The sequence below is a fragment of the Salvelinus sp. IW2-2015 genome, unplaced genomic scaffold (assembly GCF_002910315.2).
Source record: "Salvelinus sp. IW2-2015 unplaced genomic scaffold, ASM291031v2 Un_scaffold4448, whole genome shotgun sequence".
Classification (NCBI taxonomy): Eukaryota; Metazoa; Chordata; class Actinopteri; order Salmoniformes; family Salmonidae; genus Salvelinus; species Salvelinus sp. IW2-2015.
The window spans coordinates 19771-36193 of record NW_019945718.1 but is presented as its reverse complement, the minus strand read 5'-3'; the positions used below and the strand labels follow the sequence as shown (position 1 = coordinate 36193).

At 43.3% G+C, this 16423-nt stretch overlaps 1 protein-coding gene and 1 long non-coding RNA gene across 3 annotated transcripts; one reads left to right on the top strand and one right to left on the bottom strand.

Annotated features, from left to right (window-relative positions):
• Positions 1–206: 206 nt before the first annotated feature.
• On the top strand, positions 207–4305 carry LOC112077304 (proteoglycan 4-like). 2 transcript variants are annotated; one of them, XM_024143833.1, is made up of 7 exons: positions 207–439; positions 846–902; positions 2498–2644; positions 2745–2786; positions 2870–3028; positions 3163–3291; positions 3438–4305. In XM_024143833.1, exons 1-7 carry the CDS (start codon positions 381–383, stop codon positions 4057–4059), a joined length of 1215 nt encoding a protein of 404 aa, XP_023999601.1. In that variant the 5' UTR covers positions 207–380; the 3' UTR covers positions 4060–4305. The 2 variants fall into 2 exon arrangements, with proteins under 2 accessions (XP_023999601.1, XP_023999602.1); XM_024143834.1 differs by lacking the exon at positions 846–902.
• Positions 4306–5648: 1343 nt separating this feature from the next.
• LOC112077303 (uncharacterized) lies at positions 5649–16257 on the bottom strand. The gene is made up of 3 exons (XR_002895396.2): positions 13777–16257; positions 8085–12476; positions 5649–7639 (listed from the first exon to the last, which is right to left on the bottom strand). It is a non-coding gene; the product is annotated as an uncharacterized lncRNA (long non-coding RNA).
• Between the last annotated feature and the right edge of the window lie 166 nt (positions 16258–16423).

The window sequence follows — 16423 nt, the reverse complement described above, 5'->3', positions numbered from 1 at the left end:
TAAGTTTACACACAAAATGGATGGATCTTCCTACCTTTTCAAATTCACTAGTCGCTCGCACAATGACCACAGGCCCACCTGGAATGATGGGTAGTTTATATTTGAACCTAGGTTGTTTATATTTGAACTGTGCATAATAAAGATTTCAGTACATTGAGTTAAGAATACTGCAATATTATTTTAGTCTTTCTAACTTTAGATATTAGCCTATGTTGAACATTAGAAACGCCGTGGAACTAATTTACCAACATCAGTGAGTCAGCGCGCGGATTAATTGTATCGTTGTTGGACATCGGATATTATTCCTGCTGGAACCAGTCGAAAACCTAGACCCCAACTATTGTGAGCGGGGGCTGAAAAAGCCCACGTCCTTTCTGGAGATGAAAAGCGAGGACCAGAGTAGACAGACCAAGCATAATGTCCAGAATAAGTTCAAGAGGTGAGTTATGAAATATACATATACATTTATGTTTAGCTTATCCTTTTTTATGCATTGTAAACCTGTTAGCTCCAATTTGCATGCGACTCGGCTCGGACCAAGCATGCCCAGAACTGATTAAATAAAAGAGCAACACTTCCATTTCAGTTAAAGGTTGGGTATGAAATTAGAATTTAGAAAATGCCGAGTTTGTAGGAAATTGCAACCAACATTCATGTTTTAAGCACATCTGCTATTTAAGAAGACGTTTGGACACAGGCGCTCTGGATCCTCTGACGATATCTCATCAAACAGTGGATGCCTTGACACTAAAGAGTTTCTGTTTTAACTAAATTAGTTACGATTAAAGACCTTCACATTTAGGTATACTCTACACATGTATCTAAATCTATTTACTTTGTTTTAGTCCAAAAGTCACCAGACGACTGAAAAGGTGTCTTTGGCTTTTCCCACCTCTTGACCTGTGAGTAAATGTGAATTAATAGGCTACACGTGCCTGTACTGTACTGTTTTCTATATAAAAGGTAGACTCAGCGAAATGACGTTGCCACAAGCAGCACCACAGATATTGAGATGAGCCAGATGCAAGACTTTCCTCCCCATAGACATTAAAACCATTAGATCGCACCGACGTCATCCTCGTATCCCTATGGAAAAATCCCGATGGCTCATGAAGTCGGAAATATTTGAATTTGAAACGCCCCATATTGCTGAATGGGTCAAGACAAGATGGTATCCAGCTTTTGTCAAATTAACATCAAAAGTTGAATCTTTTTGGATTTTAGATAACTCTAACCATTTTCCTAACCTTACTTTAACCATATTATCCTAACCAGATATTAATTATCCTAACCTGCTTTGTAATTTTTCCTAACCTGCTACGAAGTCAAATCTGATGTTAATTTGTCAGAAGCTGGATCCCTTCTAGTCATGACCTGCCTATATGTAACCTTTATTTAACTAGGCAAGTCAGTTATGAACAAATTCTTATTTACAATGACGGCCTACCAGGGAACAGTGGGTTAACTGCCTTGTTCAGGGGCAGAAGGACATATTTTTACCTTGTCAACTCAGGGATTCAATCCAGCAACCTTTCAGTTACTGGCCCAACACTCTAACCACTAGGCTACCTGCCGCCCCATTGGGCTGAATGGCACCAACATTGCTAAGGATCATCGAGAAAGTGGCCAAAATCAGCAAAGGATAATGTTCGATGTAGTCATTTTCATCCTGCCTGAGAGACACGTGCAAAGAGCGTGCATGAGGGCGCACGCCTCTTCGTAGCCTGCCGGCCTGTGATTAGTCTGTGTCAGTGCATTGGTCTGGTCTGTGTCGGGCTCCCGATTGGTTCAGCGGTCTAATGCACTGCATTTCAGTGCTAGAGGCGTCACTACAGACACCCTGGTTTGAATCCAGGCTGTGTCACAACCGGCCGTGATTGGGAGTCCCATAGGGTGGCGCACAATTGGCACAGCGTTGTCCAGGTTTGGCTGGGGTAGGCCGTCATTGTAAATAAGAATTTGTTCTTTACTGACTTGCCTAGTTAAATATTGTTTATTTATTTAAACATGGTCATGTGTGAGGACTAGTAGTCAAAATGGATCCGTATTTAATTTCATATATCGATTTGTAGCGAATTTTAAAATAATTCACTGTGGGATCGAACTTGATCATAGTAAACACATTTTAGAGGCAAAACCAGCTGTTTAAAAAAAAAAAAATTTTTTGGGCCATTCTAGCTATCATACTTTATATAGACTTTCTAAGTCAGACCAGGGGATTTGGCACCGCTAGGTTGCTATGCAGTAGCTGACCAGCAGAGCACTTGGCTTCACGCTCTCACACAGTCACACACAGTATCTGCACATGTGCACAGGTTTGCTTCACACTGTTACAGCGTGGTAGCCAGGGGGCCAAAACAGCAGAAGAAGTTGAGCCTTGCACTTCAACGCTTAGTTGTTGTAGAAATTGACGTACTATGCTGTTTACTTTCTGTATCTACATCATATCGCTGAGTCTACCTTTAACTCAGTTCTTGTAATACATGTCCTCTCTCAGGGAAGAGGACGCAGCTCCGGTCCCTGTGTCTGACTCCACCAGAGAACCACCAGAGACCAGGATGTCAAAGAAGAAGACGACTTTCCCCAGACCACCTGTCACACAGGATGCAGAGAAGTTTCATGATGGCCCAACTGACACCAGTAGGCAAGTCTCAAACATTCTAAATGCTCAGTTCTCATTTTTTGTTATAAAAAATCGAATTAACACACCTGACATGCATCTAAACCCATTTCCATTGTTTTAGCCCCAATACCATCCCAAAGAGAAGGTGCCTTTTCCCAACCCTGTGAGTAACAGAGTTACACGATTCAATTAAATGAACAATTCATGATTTGTGAGTGTGACTGCGCATTTGACCACCTCCTTCAGGATGTCTGAGCCAGACCCAGACCCTCTCTCTGAGCCAGAGCCAATCCCTCTCTCTGAGCCAGGCCCAGTACCTCTCTCTGAGCCAGCAGAGACCAGCGAGCCCCAGCAGAAGGCAGGAATCTTCAACCCACCTGCCACAACGCGACTGAAGAGGACCAGGTCAGGTTACACTTTAGTCATAGTTATTTCATACTATATTCACACCATTAGTTAGTTGAATCCCAATTTCTAATTCCACATTGTCAATATTGTTTTCTGTTCTAAGATTTTCTTTTGTGTCACTTCTACCTCAGAAAGTTGGAGCCAGCCCCAGGCCTCTCTGAGCCAGCCCCAGGCCTTCTCTCTGAGCCACCAGAGAGCATGAAGTCAGCGGAAATGGAGATCCCAGGTCCACCTGCCACAAAGAGACTGAAGAGGACCAGGTCACTCTCTAGTTCTCATATTATAGTCACACTATTATGTAGTCAGTTGAATCTCCATTTCTTATTTTCAGATTCTATTGTCCACATTGTTTTCTGTTCTAAGATTTCTGTTTAATTTGTGTCTGTTCTATCATGTTCTACTTCAGGAAGTTGGAGCCAGCCCCTCTCTCTGAACCTCCAGACACCAGGAAGTCAAAGAAGAAGAAAATAATCCCTGGCCCACCTGCCACTCAGCAAGTGAAGAGATCCAGATGTCCTCCCAGCCCCTGGACCCCTAACCTAGTGGAGATTAGACGTAGGCCACCTACAGCCACACCCCCTACCTGTGAGATAGGTGTAACTACATTTACCTTGAGATCTAAGGTAGCGACAAGCCCTACCTTGAAGTCAGGTGTAGCCACATCCCCATCTAGTGGTGAAGCCTTTTCCACATCCCCTGAGAGGAAGAAGATGAGGAAGAAGAACAGGAAGAGGGCCAGGTGCAGTGGTGCGGCCGTTCCCACCCCCCCTGAGAGGAAGATGAAGAAGAGGGCGAGGTGCTGCCCTGTCCCGCTGAACAACCCCTTGTCTGTCTGTCGGTCGCAGAGGGCCACCCAGGGCAGGAAGGCCTGTGTGTGGTGTAAACAGGAGAACGAGTGGATGAAGACCATCTGGCAGTGTGAGGCCTGTCAGGTGGCCCTCTGTCTCATACCCGGCAGAAACTGCTTCAGGGCCTGGCACAAGACTCACAAGTGGAACGATGAAGTCATGTTCAGTCTGTTTTCTTAAATGTTGTCAAATATGTGGGTCTGGAGCCTCAGCATGAGATGTTAGTGGTTTGTGGTCAAAAAATCCCACTTTCAGTTCCTAGTTCATATGGTTTTAGTAGAATTCAGGCATACATGCATTAAATAAGAAATATTTCCTTTCTGGGTGTTTTTGCAAAAAAAGGAAGTTGAAAGTTTGCTACATTTTCTTCAAAGCCCTTTTCATGTTGTTTAAGTTGACATATTAAATACATTGTTAAAAAGCAAATATGCCTCTTTCAAATGTGTGCACTTTGTACATTACTTTACAGTTCTTGTTCTTACAACTAACAGTGGTCCAAACAGTATCTTTCAATGCTACTTACAAAGACAGATGAACCAAAAAAACAACCATGCACAGTGCCTTAAGTATTCATACTCCTTGACTTATTCCACATTTTGTTGTTACAGCCTGAATTCAAAACGTATTAAATACATTTTTCTCACCCATCTACACACAATGCCTCATAATGAGGAAGTGAAAATGTTGTTCTTAACTGACTTGCCTGGTTAAATAAATGTATATAAGTATTCACACCCCTGAGTCAATACATGTTAGAATCACCTTTGGCAGTGATTACAGCTGTGAGACTTTCATGGTAAGTCTAAGAGCTTTGCACATGTGGATTGTACAATATTTGCACATTATTCTTTAAAAAGTTCTTCAAGCTCTGTTAGGTTGATTGTTGATCATTGCTAGACAGCCATTTCAATCTTGCCATAGATGTTCAAGCTGATTTAAGTTAAAACTAACTAGGCCACTCGGGATCATTCAATGTCGTCTTGGTAAGCAACTCCAGTGTATATTTGGCCTTGTGTTTAAAGTTATTGTCCTGCTGAAAGGTGAATTTGTCTCCCAGTGTCTGTTGGAAAGCAGACCGAACCAGGTTTTCCTCTATCATTTTGCATGTGCTTCGCTCTATTCAGTTTATTTTTATAAGTAAAAACTTGCTAGTTCTTCCTGATAAAAAGCATACCCATAACATGATGCAGCCACCACCATGCTTGAAAATATGATAAGTGGTACTCTGTGATGTGTTGGATTTTCCCCAAACATAAAGCTTTGTATTCAGGACAAAGTTAATTTTGTTGCCATTTTTACTTTAGTGCCTTATTGCAAACAGGATGCATGTTTTGGAATATTAGTATTCTGTACAGGCTTCCTTCTTTACACTCTGTAATTTAGGTTAGTATTGTGGAGTAACTACAATGTTGTTGATCAATCCCCAGTTCTCCTATCACAACAATTAAACTATGTAACTGTTTTAATGTCACCATTGGCCTCATGGTGAAATGCCTGAGCAGTTTCTTTCCTCTCTGGCAACTGAGTTAGGAAGGACACGTATCTTTGTAGTTACTGGGTGTATTGATACACCGTCCAAAGTGAAATTAATAACTTCATCATGCTCAAAGGGATATTCAATGTCTGCTTTTTTTTTTTTTTTTTACCCATCTACCTATTGGAAAACCTCCCTGGTCTTTGTGGTTGAATCTCTGCTCGACTGAGGGACCTTACAGATAATGAATTGTATGTGTGTGGTGCAGAGATGAGCTAGTCATTCAAAGGTCATGTTAAATTGCATAATTCTTTTTTATTGTTTAACTCCTGAACTTATTTAGGTCTGCCATAATAAAGGGGTTGAATACTTTTGGACATTTCCGCTTTTAATTTGTAATACATTTGTAAAAACATTATCCCACTTGGACATTATGGGATATTGTGTGTAGGCCAGTGACACATCTCAATTTAATATATTTAAAATTCAGGCTGTAACAACAAAATATGGAAAAAGTCAAGGGGTGTGAATATGTTCTGAAGACACGGTTACATCATAGATGCAATAAACCTTTGATAAATCATTTATTTTTATTTGAAATAATTCCAACTTTCCACTAATATATTAAACTAATATACAGCACTTTTGCAGTGCCTAAATAAAATATCCAGCTACTTAAACAAAAGTTCACCCTAAGTTAATGAACTAGAACACACAGTATTTTTGTTATTTTCTCTTATGAACAATACAAAGCTACACTAACGAATCCATATCCCAAAACACAGAAAAAGCAAAACACTACTAAGGTTTTCCTGAGTGCCTCCATCCCTGGTCACATAGGGCTGTGTGAACCAGACACAGTGCTGTAGCAGACCAGGCAGCCTGGTTGCATCAGGAGACTTATCCTGCAGAGGATGAGGCGGCTGTCCAGGAGCTGAAAGGCGGGATGGAGGTGGGGATCCTTCCCCCCTCTCCCTCTTCCCCCTTCTCCTACCTCTCCTCTCTTTCCCCTTACTCCTTCTCCTCCCATGGTGGCGGTGGAGAGACAGAAGGGGTTATTGATCCCACTCAGAGGAGTTCAGGCATTAGTTCCACCAGGGTGACTAGACTAGAGACAGACAGCGCTCTGTGAGCCACTAGTGGGGCCTACAAGGCAGGGCTGAGTGGAACTAGGATGTATCCTTCTGATTTTGATCTCCTCCACATCAGTTTTATTGACTGAAGCACTGTCCTGTGCTCCAGTTCCAATGGGAAAGGCAGTGGCCTTGCTGGAAGCCGGGGTGAGKACAGCCTAGTGTGTGTTATCCCAGCTGCTGTTCAACAACTTGTGGTGATGTGATGAGTTCTCCATGGTTGGCTGAGGTTGAGAGGTAATCACTCCCATCATCTCCTGGCATCTGAGATGAGATGGCCACTGACCACAGCTATCAGGCCCTGGGTTAGCATGGCACAGTGATGGGACTACCAGTGGCTTGTGATCATGGTGTGTGTGTGTGTGTGTGTGTGTGTGTGTGTGTGTGTGTGTGTGTGTGTGTGGACTGGAGTTCTCGAAGGACCAGCGATTTGTCCACTACACTGTCCTCAGGTAGTCTTCACTTCGACATCTATTTCTAATTCTCTCCCAAAAGGTCAAAACATAATCTCATTTCCCCATCATCTCTCCCTCAGTGTCTGAGAGCTGCAGTCTCGCTCATCTTTTCAAAATCATACATTTCAATGGAAACGCAAACTAATATTTAGATGGGTGAATTTCGCCTTGCAGGGCATCTCACACGCTCCTCAAACATAACCAGAAATTCTCAGCATTAGCGCACAGTCTAGTTGGTATCTGGGCTGTCACTGTTAGCAAGAAATGTCTCTAGGCTTCAATGAGTCTTACAGGCAGCGCTGATGGTTCATCATGTGGATGATTTTACAGAGCGTGTATGTTTGATACAGTGGTAGTTTGTGTGTGTGTTACAGTGGAAGTTTAGTTTGTCTCTGTGTATGTATGTATGTATGTGTGTGTGTGTGTAACAAAGGCAGTCTCTTCCTCAGTGCCCTGAGGGCATCTAGGCTCAGCGCAACTTGTGTTATCAATTCCAAACAGAACAGCGTGTCAAGTCTTTTAGTCCAGTTTGCCTTCACTTCAAGTTTGGCTGTTTTCCCTGGGGACTATTCCCCTGACCTAGGAGTGGCTGTATTCTCTGTTCTCAGCATGAGAGACTTAAAAAGGAGAAAAAAAATAAAAATGTTCCTTTTCATATTTTATTCTCCTTTTCATTCCTCTATCCTTGGGCTCATGACCTGCAGAGGGAACATAGTGGAGGACGGTGGTTAGAATTACAACTATTATTCATTGTCTCTGAGGATTCTAGAACTGTTGTGTGAACTGTCGTGAGCCGAAAATTATTAACACAACCTCGCACAGCTGTCTGTCTGTCTGTCTGTCAGAGCCGAACGTCCATAACCAGCTTTCTCAGGTTGGGTCTAGGAAGTATGACAACGTGAGACCAGGTAGTGTATATGGCTCTGATGCCTGTGGGCAAAGTTTGCCATCTAGTGGTTATTGGTGGCAGTACATAGCTATTCCAATTCATGACCACCAGTCAAGTCCATATCTATGACCCCCCCACCCCCTGTAGTGGTCAGCATGGCCCCAGTACATACCACATAACAGATAAGTACTTTAAGAAACCAGCTTACTAACACAGTATAACAGAACCAGAATGGAGAGAGCAATGAGGCTCACCTGTTTCGTCCCCAGCAGCCGGCCTGTTGTTCCTGTGCATCCAGCAGCAGTCTGCGACCCTCCTCGTAGTCATCCTGGTCCACACTGATCAGCAGCCGAACCCCCTCTCTCCCCGCCGCCCTCCGCAGAGAGTCTGTGATGAACACCCCCTTCAGGGCCTCTAGCAGCGCTCCACTCAGATAGTCCCCCCAGAAGGCCTCCAGGTTGTCCAGCTCTGAGAACTTGATGTCGCAGATGATGGAGCCCAGGTCGCGGGCGCGCAGCACGGAGGTGGCACGACTGAACAGCTCAAACTGCCGCTCCAGGGGCTGCTGCTTGTCCGAGGAGACGCCGCCGCGCAGAGCCGACTCATGCTCCCAGTATTCTGCTCGCACACGCAGACGAATGTCTGTAGGGAGGGGGAGGGTGAGGGTGAGGAGATGGATGGAGGTAGGGGAAGAGTGAAGGGAGGAAAGGGGACAGAGAGAGAGAAGAGGAATGGGTAGAAGAGGGAGGGAGAGTGGTGGAGGGGAAGGTGTAGGGGAGGAGAGAAGAGGGGTAGATGTAGAGGAGGGACAGGAGAGGTGATTTTAGGGTGCAAAGAGGTGAAACATATTCAAAAAGGGACAGAGGGAAATTGTAGAAGCAGGAGATTGAGCGGGGTGAGATATATCAAGTACACGTGAGAGTGAAAATCAAATATGAGAAGGAGGGTGGGATCATTGAGTCAGAACAAAGGGAAGAGAGAGATAGAGACAAAAACACAAAATAAAATGATAAGACAACTTTTCAAATAAAGCCGTAATCACAGAATATTATCCCAAAAATTGTCAAGAACAGGCTATGGGAGGGTTGATAGACAAGTGCCAAAGTAAAGAATATTTAAGGGGAGCATACTACATTCAACAGGACTGTATCTGACATTAAACTAGTGATTAGTGTAGGATAACACATAGAAATACTTACTGGTATTAGATTTTCTTAACTCTTCTTGAACTGCACTGTTGGTTACGGTTTTGTTAGTAAGCATTTCACGGTAAAGTCTACACTTGTTGTATTTGGTACATGTGACAAATAAACTTGGATTTGATTTGGTGTAGGACACTGCTGTGTCATTAACTACAGTTGATAACAAAAGTCTGTCTTTAAGAGTGATACAGGCAAGGCAGAACTGAAGACAGCTGTGGAGCACAGAGGTGAATGTAATACCAACCAGGCCGTCTACCATCACTAACCTGACAGTGGGAAGAAATATGACCTGGTCGGGTCAAGAAGAGCATCACTGAGGATTTACTGTATGACTAACCAGATCTATTTTTCACAACACCCACTACCAAGAGCTGTTGTTGTAGTAGTAGAGTGAAATCAGAGGATGGATAACAAGCATATTCATCAGGGAAAAACACCACCACACCACTCTGTGCAGTTCTAATAGTCCACCCCCCATCATTATTCGCCCAGGAGATTTCAGCCAGGCACTGTAATCTACACAAAACCTCTACGCACTGAAAGCTAGAGCTATAACTATGTAATCCATTTCTCGGAGTAATTACAAAGCTCGTTACACTGTACTTACAGTAATAATGAGTTATAGGTGGCACAAAACAGGCATAAATAAAATGCTACTTGTTGTGAGGGTTGTAGGATTTTGTTAGGTCACTCTCTAACACTGTAAACAGCCCTTGGGATGGATAGCAACCTTTCAGTGACATGTMTTTGTTCTGTTTCAGAAACAGGAGAATTAGCGGTCATGCAGCAACAGCACAGTMAGAWGGGTCAGGAGATACATACTGTACTGAGCAAAGGCAAGCAGACCTCTGTCTCATCCTCCTCTACTGCCATTATTCACCAAGCGCCCAGCAGAACCAGCGGCCTTCCGACTTRGCTGCAACAAAAAATCCAAACCTTRCCAGTCCCACACTACCCCACCCCACCAGAGATGTAAATAGACTGGCAAACTTTGCTTGAGACTACTTTCACGGCAACATGTTAGCACCAAGCTTTACAAGAAAAAATATTCAAATTAGAATATTCTTGTCAAAGAATGTTTGTRGCCAACATGGAGGATKYTTTGTCAAACTGTGTATCTGGATTTACCCCACCCACCTTGCCCTCCCCAACTTCATGTAACAAAAAATGGAGGAACGATAAAGAGTAGAACTGGATTTTTTTTTAAGTGTGAGAGACAAGGAATATGGAACGGAAAGGGCAGAAAGGAAAGGATGGGGGGGGGGGGTAGTAGTACCATACACAAGGAACTGGGTACCTAAACATACCTTGGTCTCTGAAGACACTGAGCCAGGTTTGGGTAAAGGAGAAACTGACAAATAGTTGCTTCCTCTAACGAGGACACTAGAAATAGAATCAATTTAAACTGGAATGTTGTACCAAATGAACCAGGGACATGACTGTGCCTTAGAATATGTGATTAATTTGAGTTCTTTGTCTCCATCCACATTATTGTTCAGGGCCATGGGGGACAGCCTCTGGAGGGGGCAGCTTTGGAAAATGCCAACATTAGAAATGCAAATGTTGAATTGATTATGAATTTCTTAACATTTGTAAGAGAGAAAACCAAACACTGGATCCTTCTTTCTTTGCTTTATAAGGTTGTAATGAGGAGGCTATACAAACACATACGTGGACCATCGGGGAGGTTAGACGGCAGGTAGCCTAGTGGTTAGAGCGTTGGACTAGTTAACTGGAAGGTTGCAAGATTAAATCTCCGAGCTGACAAGGTAAAAATCTGTTGTTCTGCCCCTGAACAAGGCAGTTAACCCACTGTTCCTAGGCCGTCAATGGAAATAAGAATTTGTTCTTAACTGACTTGCCTAAAATTAAAAAGACATCCTCAGGTTAGACAGATCTCCTACATTTACTGCCAACATTGAAAGCATGCTCTGATGTACAACACAGTGTAACAAAAATGTATCTGAACTGCAAGTAGATTTGTAGATAGCTAAAATATGTCACATTAGGCCAAATATGATAATCATGATCATATTCCATGAAGTTCAACTGTTAGTTTGCACACAAAGAAATCGGATACAGAAGGTGTTTGGAATTTTTTTCTTTTTCTTCCAGGAGGCAAAGTTATGGTACAAGGAACATTTCTGTCTCTATTGATACAGCAGCTCTTAGGACATTTGTCAATGAGGTTGATAGAGAACAGTAAGACGCATACAGTCCCGAAAATAAGACTAAATGCACACAGCCCTATAATCTGACATGTTGTGAAATATAGTTGAAGGGTTGCCTTCCCTCATCACTACTCCAATGTCTCACCAACATCTCCCCATTGTTACTCTGGGGAGATGGTTCTGCATGTAAAATCATGGACCCTTTCAGGAAATACATTGTCAATTTGAGGGCATTTCGTATCAGAAAATACATGGTTTGTTCCTAAGGCAGTATTTCCAAACTCGATCCAGGGGACCCTAAGGGGTGCACGTTTTGGTTTTTGACCAAGCACTATACAGCTGACACAAATAATCAAAACTGGATGATTAGTTGATTATTTGAATCAGCTGTGTAGCGCTGGGGCAAAAACCTAAATGTGCACCCAGGGGGGGCCCCAGGACCCAGTTTGGGAAGCCCTGCTCTAGGGGATACATTTATCTCTCCCTGCCAGCAGGGTGTCAAATCAGCTAAAACAGGATGTGCAGCTGACAAGGCACAGTACTGCTCTGAGAGGAAACTGAAAGTCAGCTTCAAACTAATAACATCTGAAAGTTACCAGGACTGCATAAWACCCCTGTCAATTGTCGATATGGTAAAACATMTCAGATAAATAATAAACTGAGTAAAAKTGTAACAATTGTGCACTTTTGCAATGTACAAGTCTAGCGACATGGGTCACATACTGTGTGGGAACTGTGACATCAACACCTACTACACAATGTCCCCATACTTCTAAATGACTGCTCCTTCCTACCTACTTGTGAAAAATGGACTTGCTGAGAGCACCAGGAAAGGAAGGCCCTTAAAAACAATGGGAACATAATGATTTTGTTAAGGTTACAGAYTACTTTACGCTTCATCAGAGACAGATAGATCCATTTAGACAGAACATTAGGAGGSACAACTTTCATTTTCTCCCTTTAAAACAAGGAGTTGGTTAGATTCTCCATTCACCCCACAGAAAAGTACCCATTTACGAGGAGTCACTTGGTGCGAAGAGCTTCAACTCTTTATCGATCCGTTTTTCTGCTGAACGACAGACCAAGAGAGGGAGGGAGGGAGAGAGGTRGGGATAGAGAGAGACAGGTAGATAGACCTCTCTCTATTCCCCTTTGACCAAAGCTCTCTTTCTTTTTTTGGTTTGTGTGGTTTGAGCATTTAGTGTTCGTTCTCTCCCTCTCAGTGTGTGTGAGAGGATGTTTTTTCCTGACACACGAGTCGGTCTGTTTTGAACTGCGAACATAGAGAAAGGAGAGAAAGAGAGAGAAAGAGACAAGCACAGTTGGATTGGATATCTGTCAATTTGGTTGTTTCTCAAGATCAAGCAGGCAAGCTTAACACTGGTTCAAAGGCAATCACTTGGAGTTTGAATTGTTTTTGATGCCTCCAAATCCACTGTTTAACATTACGGTTTAGGTGGACAGTTTTACGTCGCTTCTAATCGTAGGTTACAGTTTGGCATAAGAAATTGTAACCACAAATAAGTGAAATACTGTAACTGAAACGCTTGAACTGAGAAAAGGAACTGATTATGTGAAAACAAACTGACTGGTAAGATAGTAGAGGTAGTAATGGGTTTGGTCTGAATGCTGTGAGGCAGCATTGGACTGGACTGTCCCATCTATCTCTGCTCCCCACACTGGGAGCTCATTCAGGGGTCAGAGATGAGATACAGCATGCGGTTACACAGCCCTTAACACAACACTGTTGGGTCATTTTCCTCAGAACTGCTCGAGCAAAGGTTCCAGAGAAGCTGTCGGCGGCCATTTTATGTTCATATAAAGGATAGAATTCGAGTTCAGACTGACAAGAGGACTGAGATCAATGGATCTCTGAGACCAGTTTGACATTTTTTAATTGAGATTCCAGAATGGGTTTYGTCTCTTTTTGTTTTAGTAAACCAGAATCAGTTGGGTTGTTTGAATTCTGAGAAAGGTATTTGTGATCACTGACCAGAGGTATCTACTGAAGTTGATGCCACAAGAACCATTGGGACTCAGTTAAAAGGCTCCATTTTGATGGCTGCTTTAGAAGAGTAGTTTACCCCAAAACTAAAGTTAATCAGATGTTTTCGTTATGCATGTAGTGGGATATACACCAGACTWGACAGTGTGGAATATGCACTCAGTTATCAKTWTTGAGGAAAACATCTGTCAAACTTTGGCTTTGAAGTGAACTACCCCTTTAAGAAAACATGTTCAGGTCAGTTTGAGCTTTGAGTCATTTGGAGAGTCAGAGCATGGTATTCAGAAGAGGGGTCAGGTTCAAGGTCGCATTACGGTGATTAAGAAACTTCTGGAATATTCTACGCATATTTCCGAGGACACTTTGGTCAGTTCTGTGAAACACTGAGGCCAACACCCCTCTTTAGAGTAATAGACAAATCATGGAACATTCCAGAACACTTTGTGGAGAGCATACTGTTTTTTCTGAATAGGGTAAGGAGGAACAGGATAGCTAGAATAACACACAGGCATTGAACACAGAGCATAGTGGCAGCCCCCCCTCGTTCTGAGGGGGAGGGCCTCTTTACCTTGGGCATCGGGCCAGACTGACGAGAGAGCGAGCGACTGAGGTGAGCACACACTGCAGATCGTACGGACAGAGTGAAAGGCCAGACCAGACTTTTATTTTTGTCCAGCCTTTCTCTCCACTCTCTAGGTCCGCTCTCTAGGTTACTCGATCTGAGTCACAATCCTGAGTCAACCTGGTGGGGATCAAATGCGGAGTCAAGACAGCAACATGTTCAGAGGCAAAGCAACAACACTGTGTATGGTACATGGCTGGGACTGTGAGGGCAAGGCTACTGCAGAGGGCAAGGGGCAGATATCCCTCGGTAGATTGTTTTGGGTTTGATCACAGGGCACTTAGTGCAGTTGATTTAGAGAAGGCTGTTCTGATCGACGGGGACAAAATGGCACATTTGAAAGGGTTGCAGTGTTATGTTTGAGCACTACGAAGCCAGCGTAAAATCATAAACATCTTTGTCTCCCTYAAGAAGAGACTTCATGGATTGCGAAAAGTTGTTKAAATCAYATCATGTTGATAAATAAGCAGTATCATTCATTAGTACGTGTCAGGCTGTGGGAGTGGCTGTGTCTGGGATAGCCACAGTACGAGGGGTTAGTTGGCTGTCAGGTAGGGTAGGTACAGCAACAGAACTGGAAGGGCTAAGGGCCTATTGACCTGGGCCCGGTTTCCCGATAGCGATTGAACTTAGGCTTACTAGTGTTTTAACGATGCATCTTTCCTATAACGGCCAAAGATGTAACATGTGTTTCCCAAAACACCTCGCAGAGAGAACGTTCGCCAAGTGTGTCGTTGAGGCTTGTGTCGATACTGATAGTATTGAAAGAAAGGAAACTCTGCTCTCGGATCAGCTTTCTCCATTCAAATCTAACCTTAACATTAGGGGCGGCAGGTAGCCTAGTGGTTAGAGCGTTGGGCCAGTAACTGAAAGGTTGCTGGATCGAATCCCAGAGATGACAACTGACAAAATCTTTCGTTCTGCCCCTGAACAAGGCCGTCATTGTAAATAAGGATTTGTTCTTAACTGACTTGCCTAGTTATATAAAACATTTGATAATCAAGATTTGGCACATCATTGCACACATTAGGCATGAAATATATACAGACAAATTACAAGTAGCAAAATATAACTCCATAAATGATTGAAATAGGCCTACTATATGTATATTTTAATGTAGACATCTCACGTTTTAATTTCACCAAAATTTGTATAAGCTGCTTGTTTGTATCAATTGCAAAGACATTGTCAACTTTGTATTTGTAATCGACTTTGTTCGGAAGTTATCAGCGGTCACAGAGGCGGATAAACCATGTGATTCTATGTTTAGCGGAGCTCTTCTGTGTATAAAGTGATGCGGGAGGGCAAAAAATGCATCTAAAGACCCACTTAGCTGTTCTATGAGTGGTCTGAGACAAGCGTTAGATTACAAGTGTACCGTTAATAACGAAGGTTTTGGGAAACAGCTCTTAGATTTAATAATGCTCCTACAAAGGTTCTAACAAACRTAGCTTTAAGATGCTTTTGGGAAACCGGACCCTGGTCTGGGAAGATGTCAGCAAGTGTGAGGCTATCAATTCAACTTATATGTTCAGTACACATTCAGAAATTCAGCGGGACTTTCTCTAAACTTTGTTAGGGATAGAAGAAGACAGACAGTACTACCAACATAAGAGACAGGAGACCTACCAGGCAGGGTTCTTAAGAACAGGAGCTGAAAAAAACTGGGTAAGAGAGAGAGAGGGAGATATGTCGGGGGAGATGAAAAGTGAGAGAAGGGAAAGAAAAATGGAGAAAGGGATAGGAATCTCTCTTTTTGGAACACCAGCAGTAGTTATGTAGCCTGGATACCAGTCTGTTTGAGATATCATTCCACTCCTTGTCATGCAAAATGAGTGACAAGGAGTGGCATGATCGCACAAGCAAATCTGGGACCAGGCTAGTAGTTATGCTATATGAAGAAGAAAGACAAGCTCGGCAGACAAGCGTATAGCAGACGTATAAAGTGAAAGACAGGTGGTTTACTGTCTTCTACACTAACTGTCCTTCCCCTGGGCCTCAGTCTGGACCACAGGCTAGTGATTACGAGGCAGCATTCCAACCATGTGTGGCAGCTATGGTATGTAGGTCTAAAGCATACATTTTTCCCACAAGTATTGTCACAAAAGAGCAAGGCAGCTTAACATTATTTTGGTCTGCACAGAACAGACTAAATTGRTCRGTTTAARGAGCTTGTGGGTTGACGCCGAAATGTCCCATTGAAACATAACACGCTTGTGAGTTTAAGGTTGAATGCCACATTGAAATGCCATGTCCCACTACTACACTAAGCCTGCTGTGCTGTGTGGAGCTCAGATAGGAACGCTGACTCACAATGCTGTGCTGTGTGGAGCTCAGACAGAAACGCTGACTCACAATGATGTGCTGTGTGGAGCTCAGACAGAAACGCTGACTCACACTGCTGTGCTGTGTGGAACTCAGATCGAAACGCTGCATCACAGCTGTCTTGTGAGTCCGACAAACGCTGACTTCACCAGGATCTGTCTGAGCCAGACAGAAACGCTGACTCACACTCCTGTGTGGAACTCAGACAGAAACGACTGACTCACACTGCTGTGTGGAGCTCGACAGAAACGCTCGACTCACACTGCCT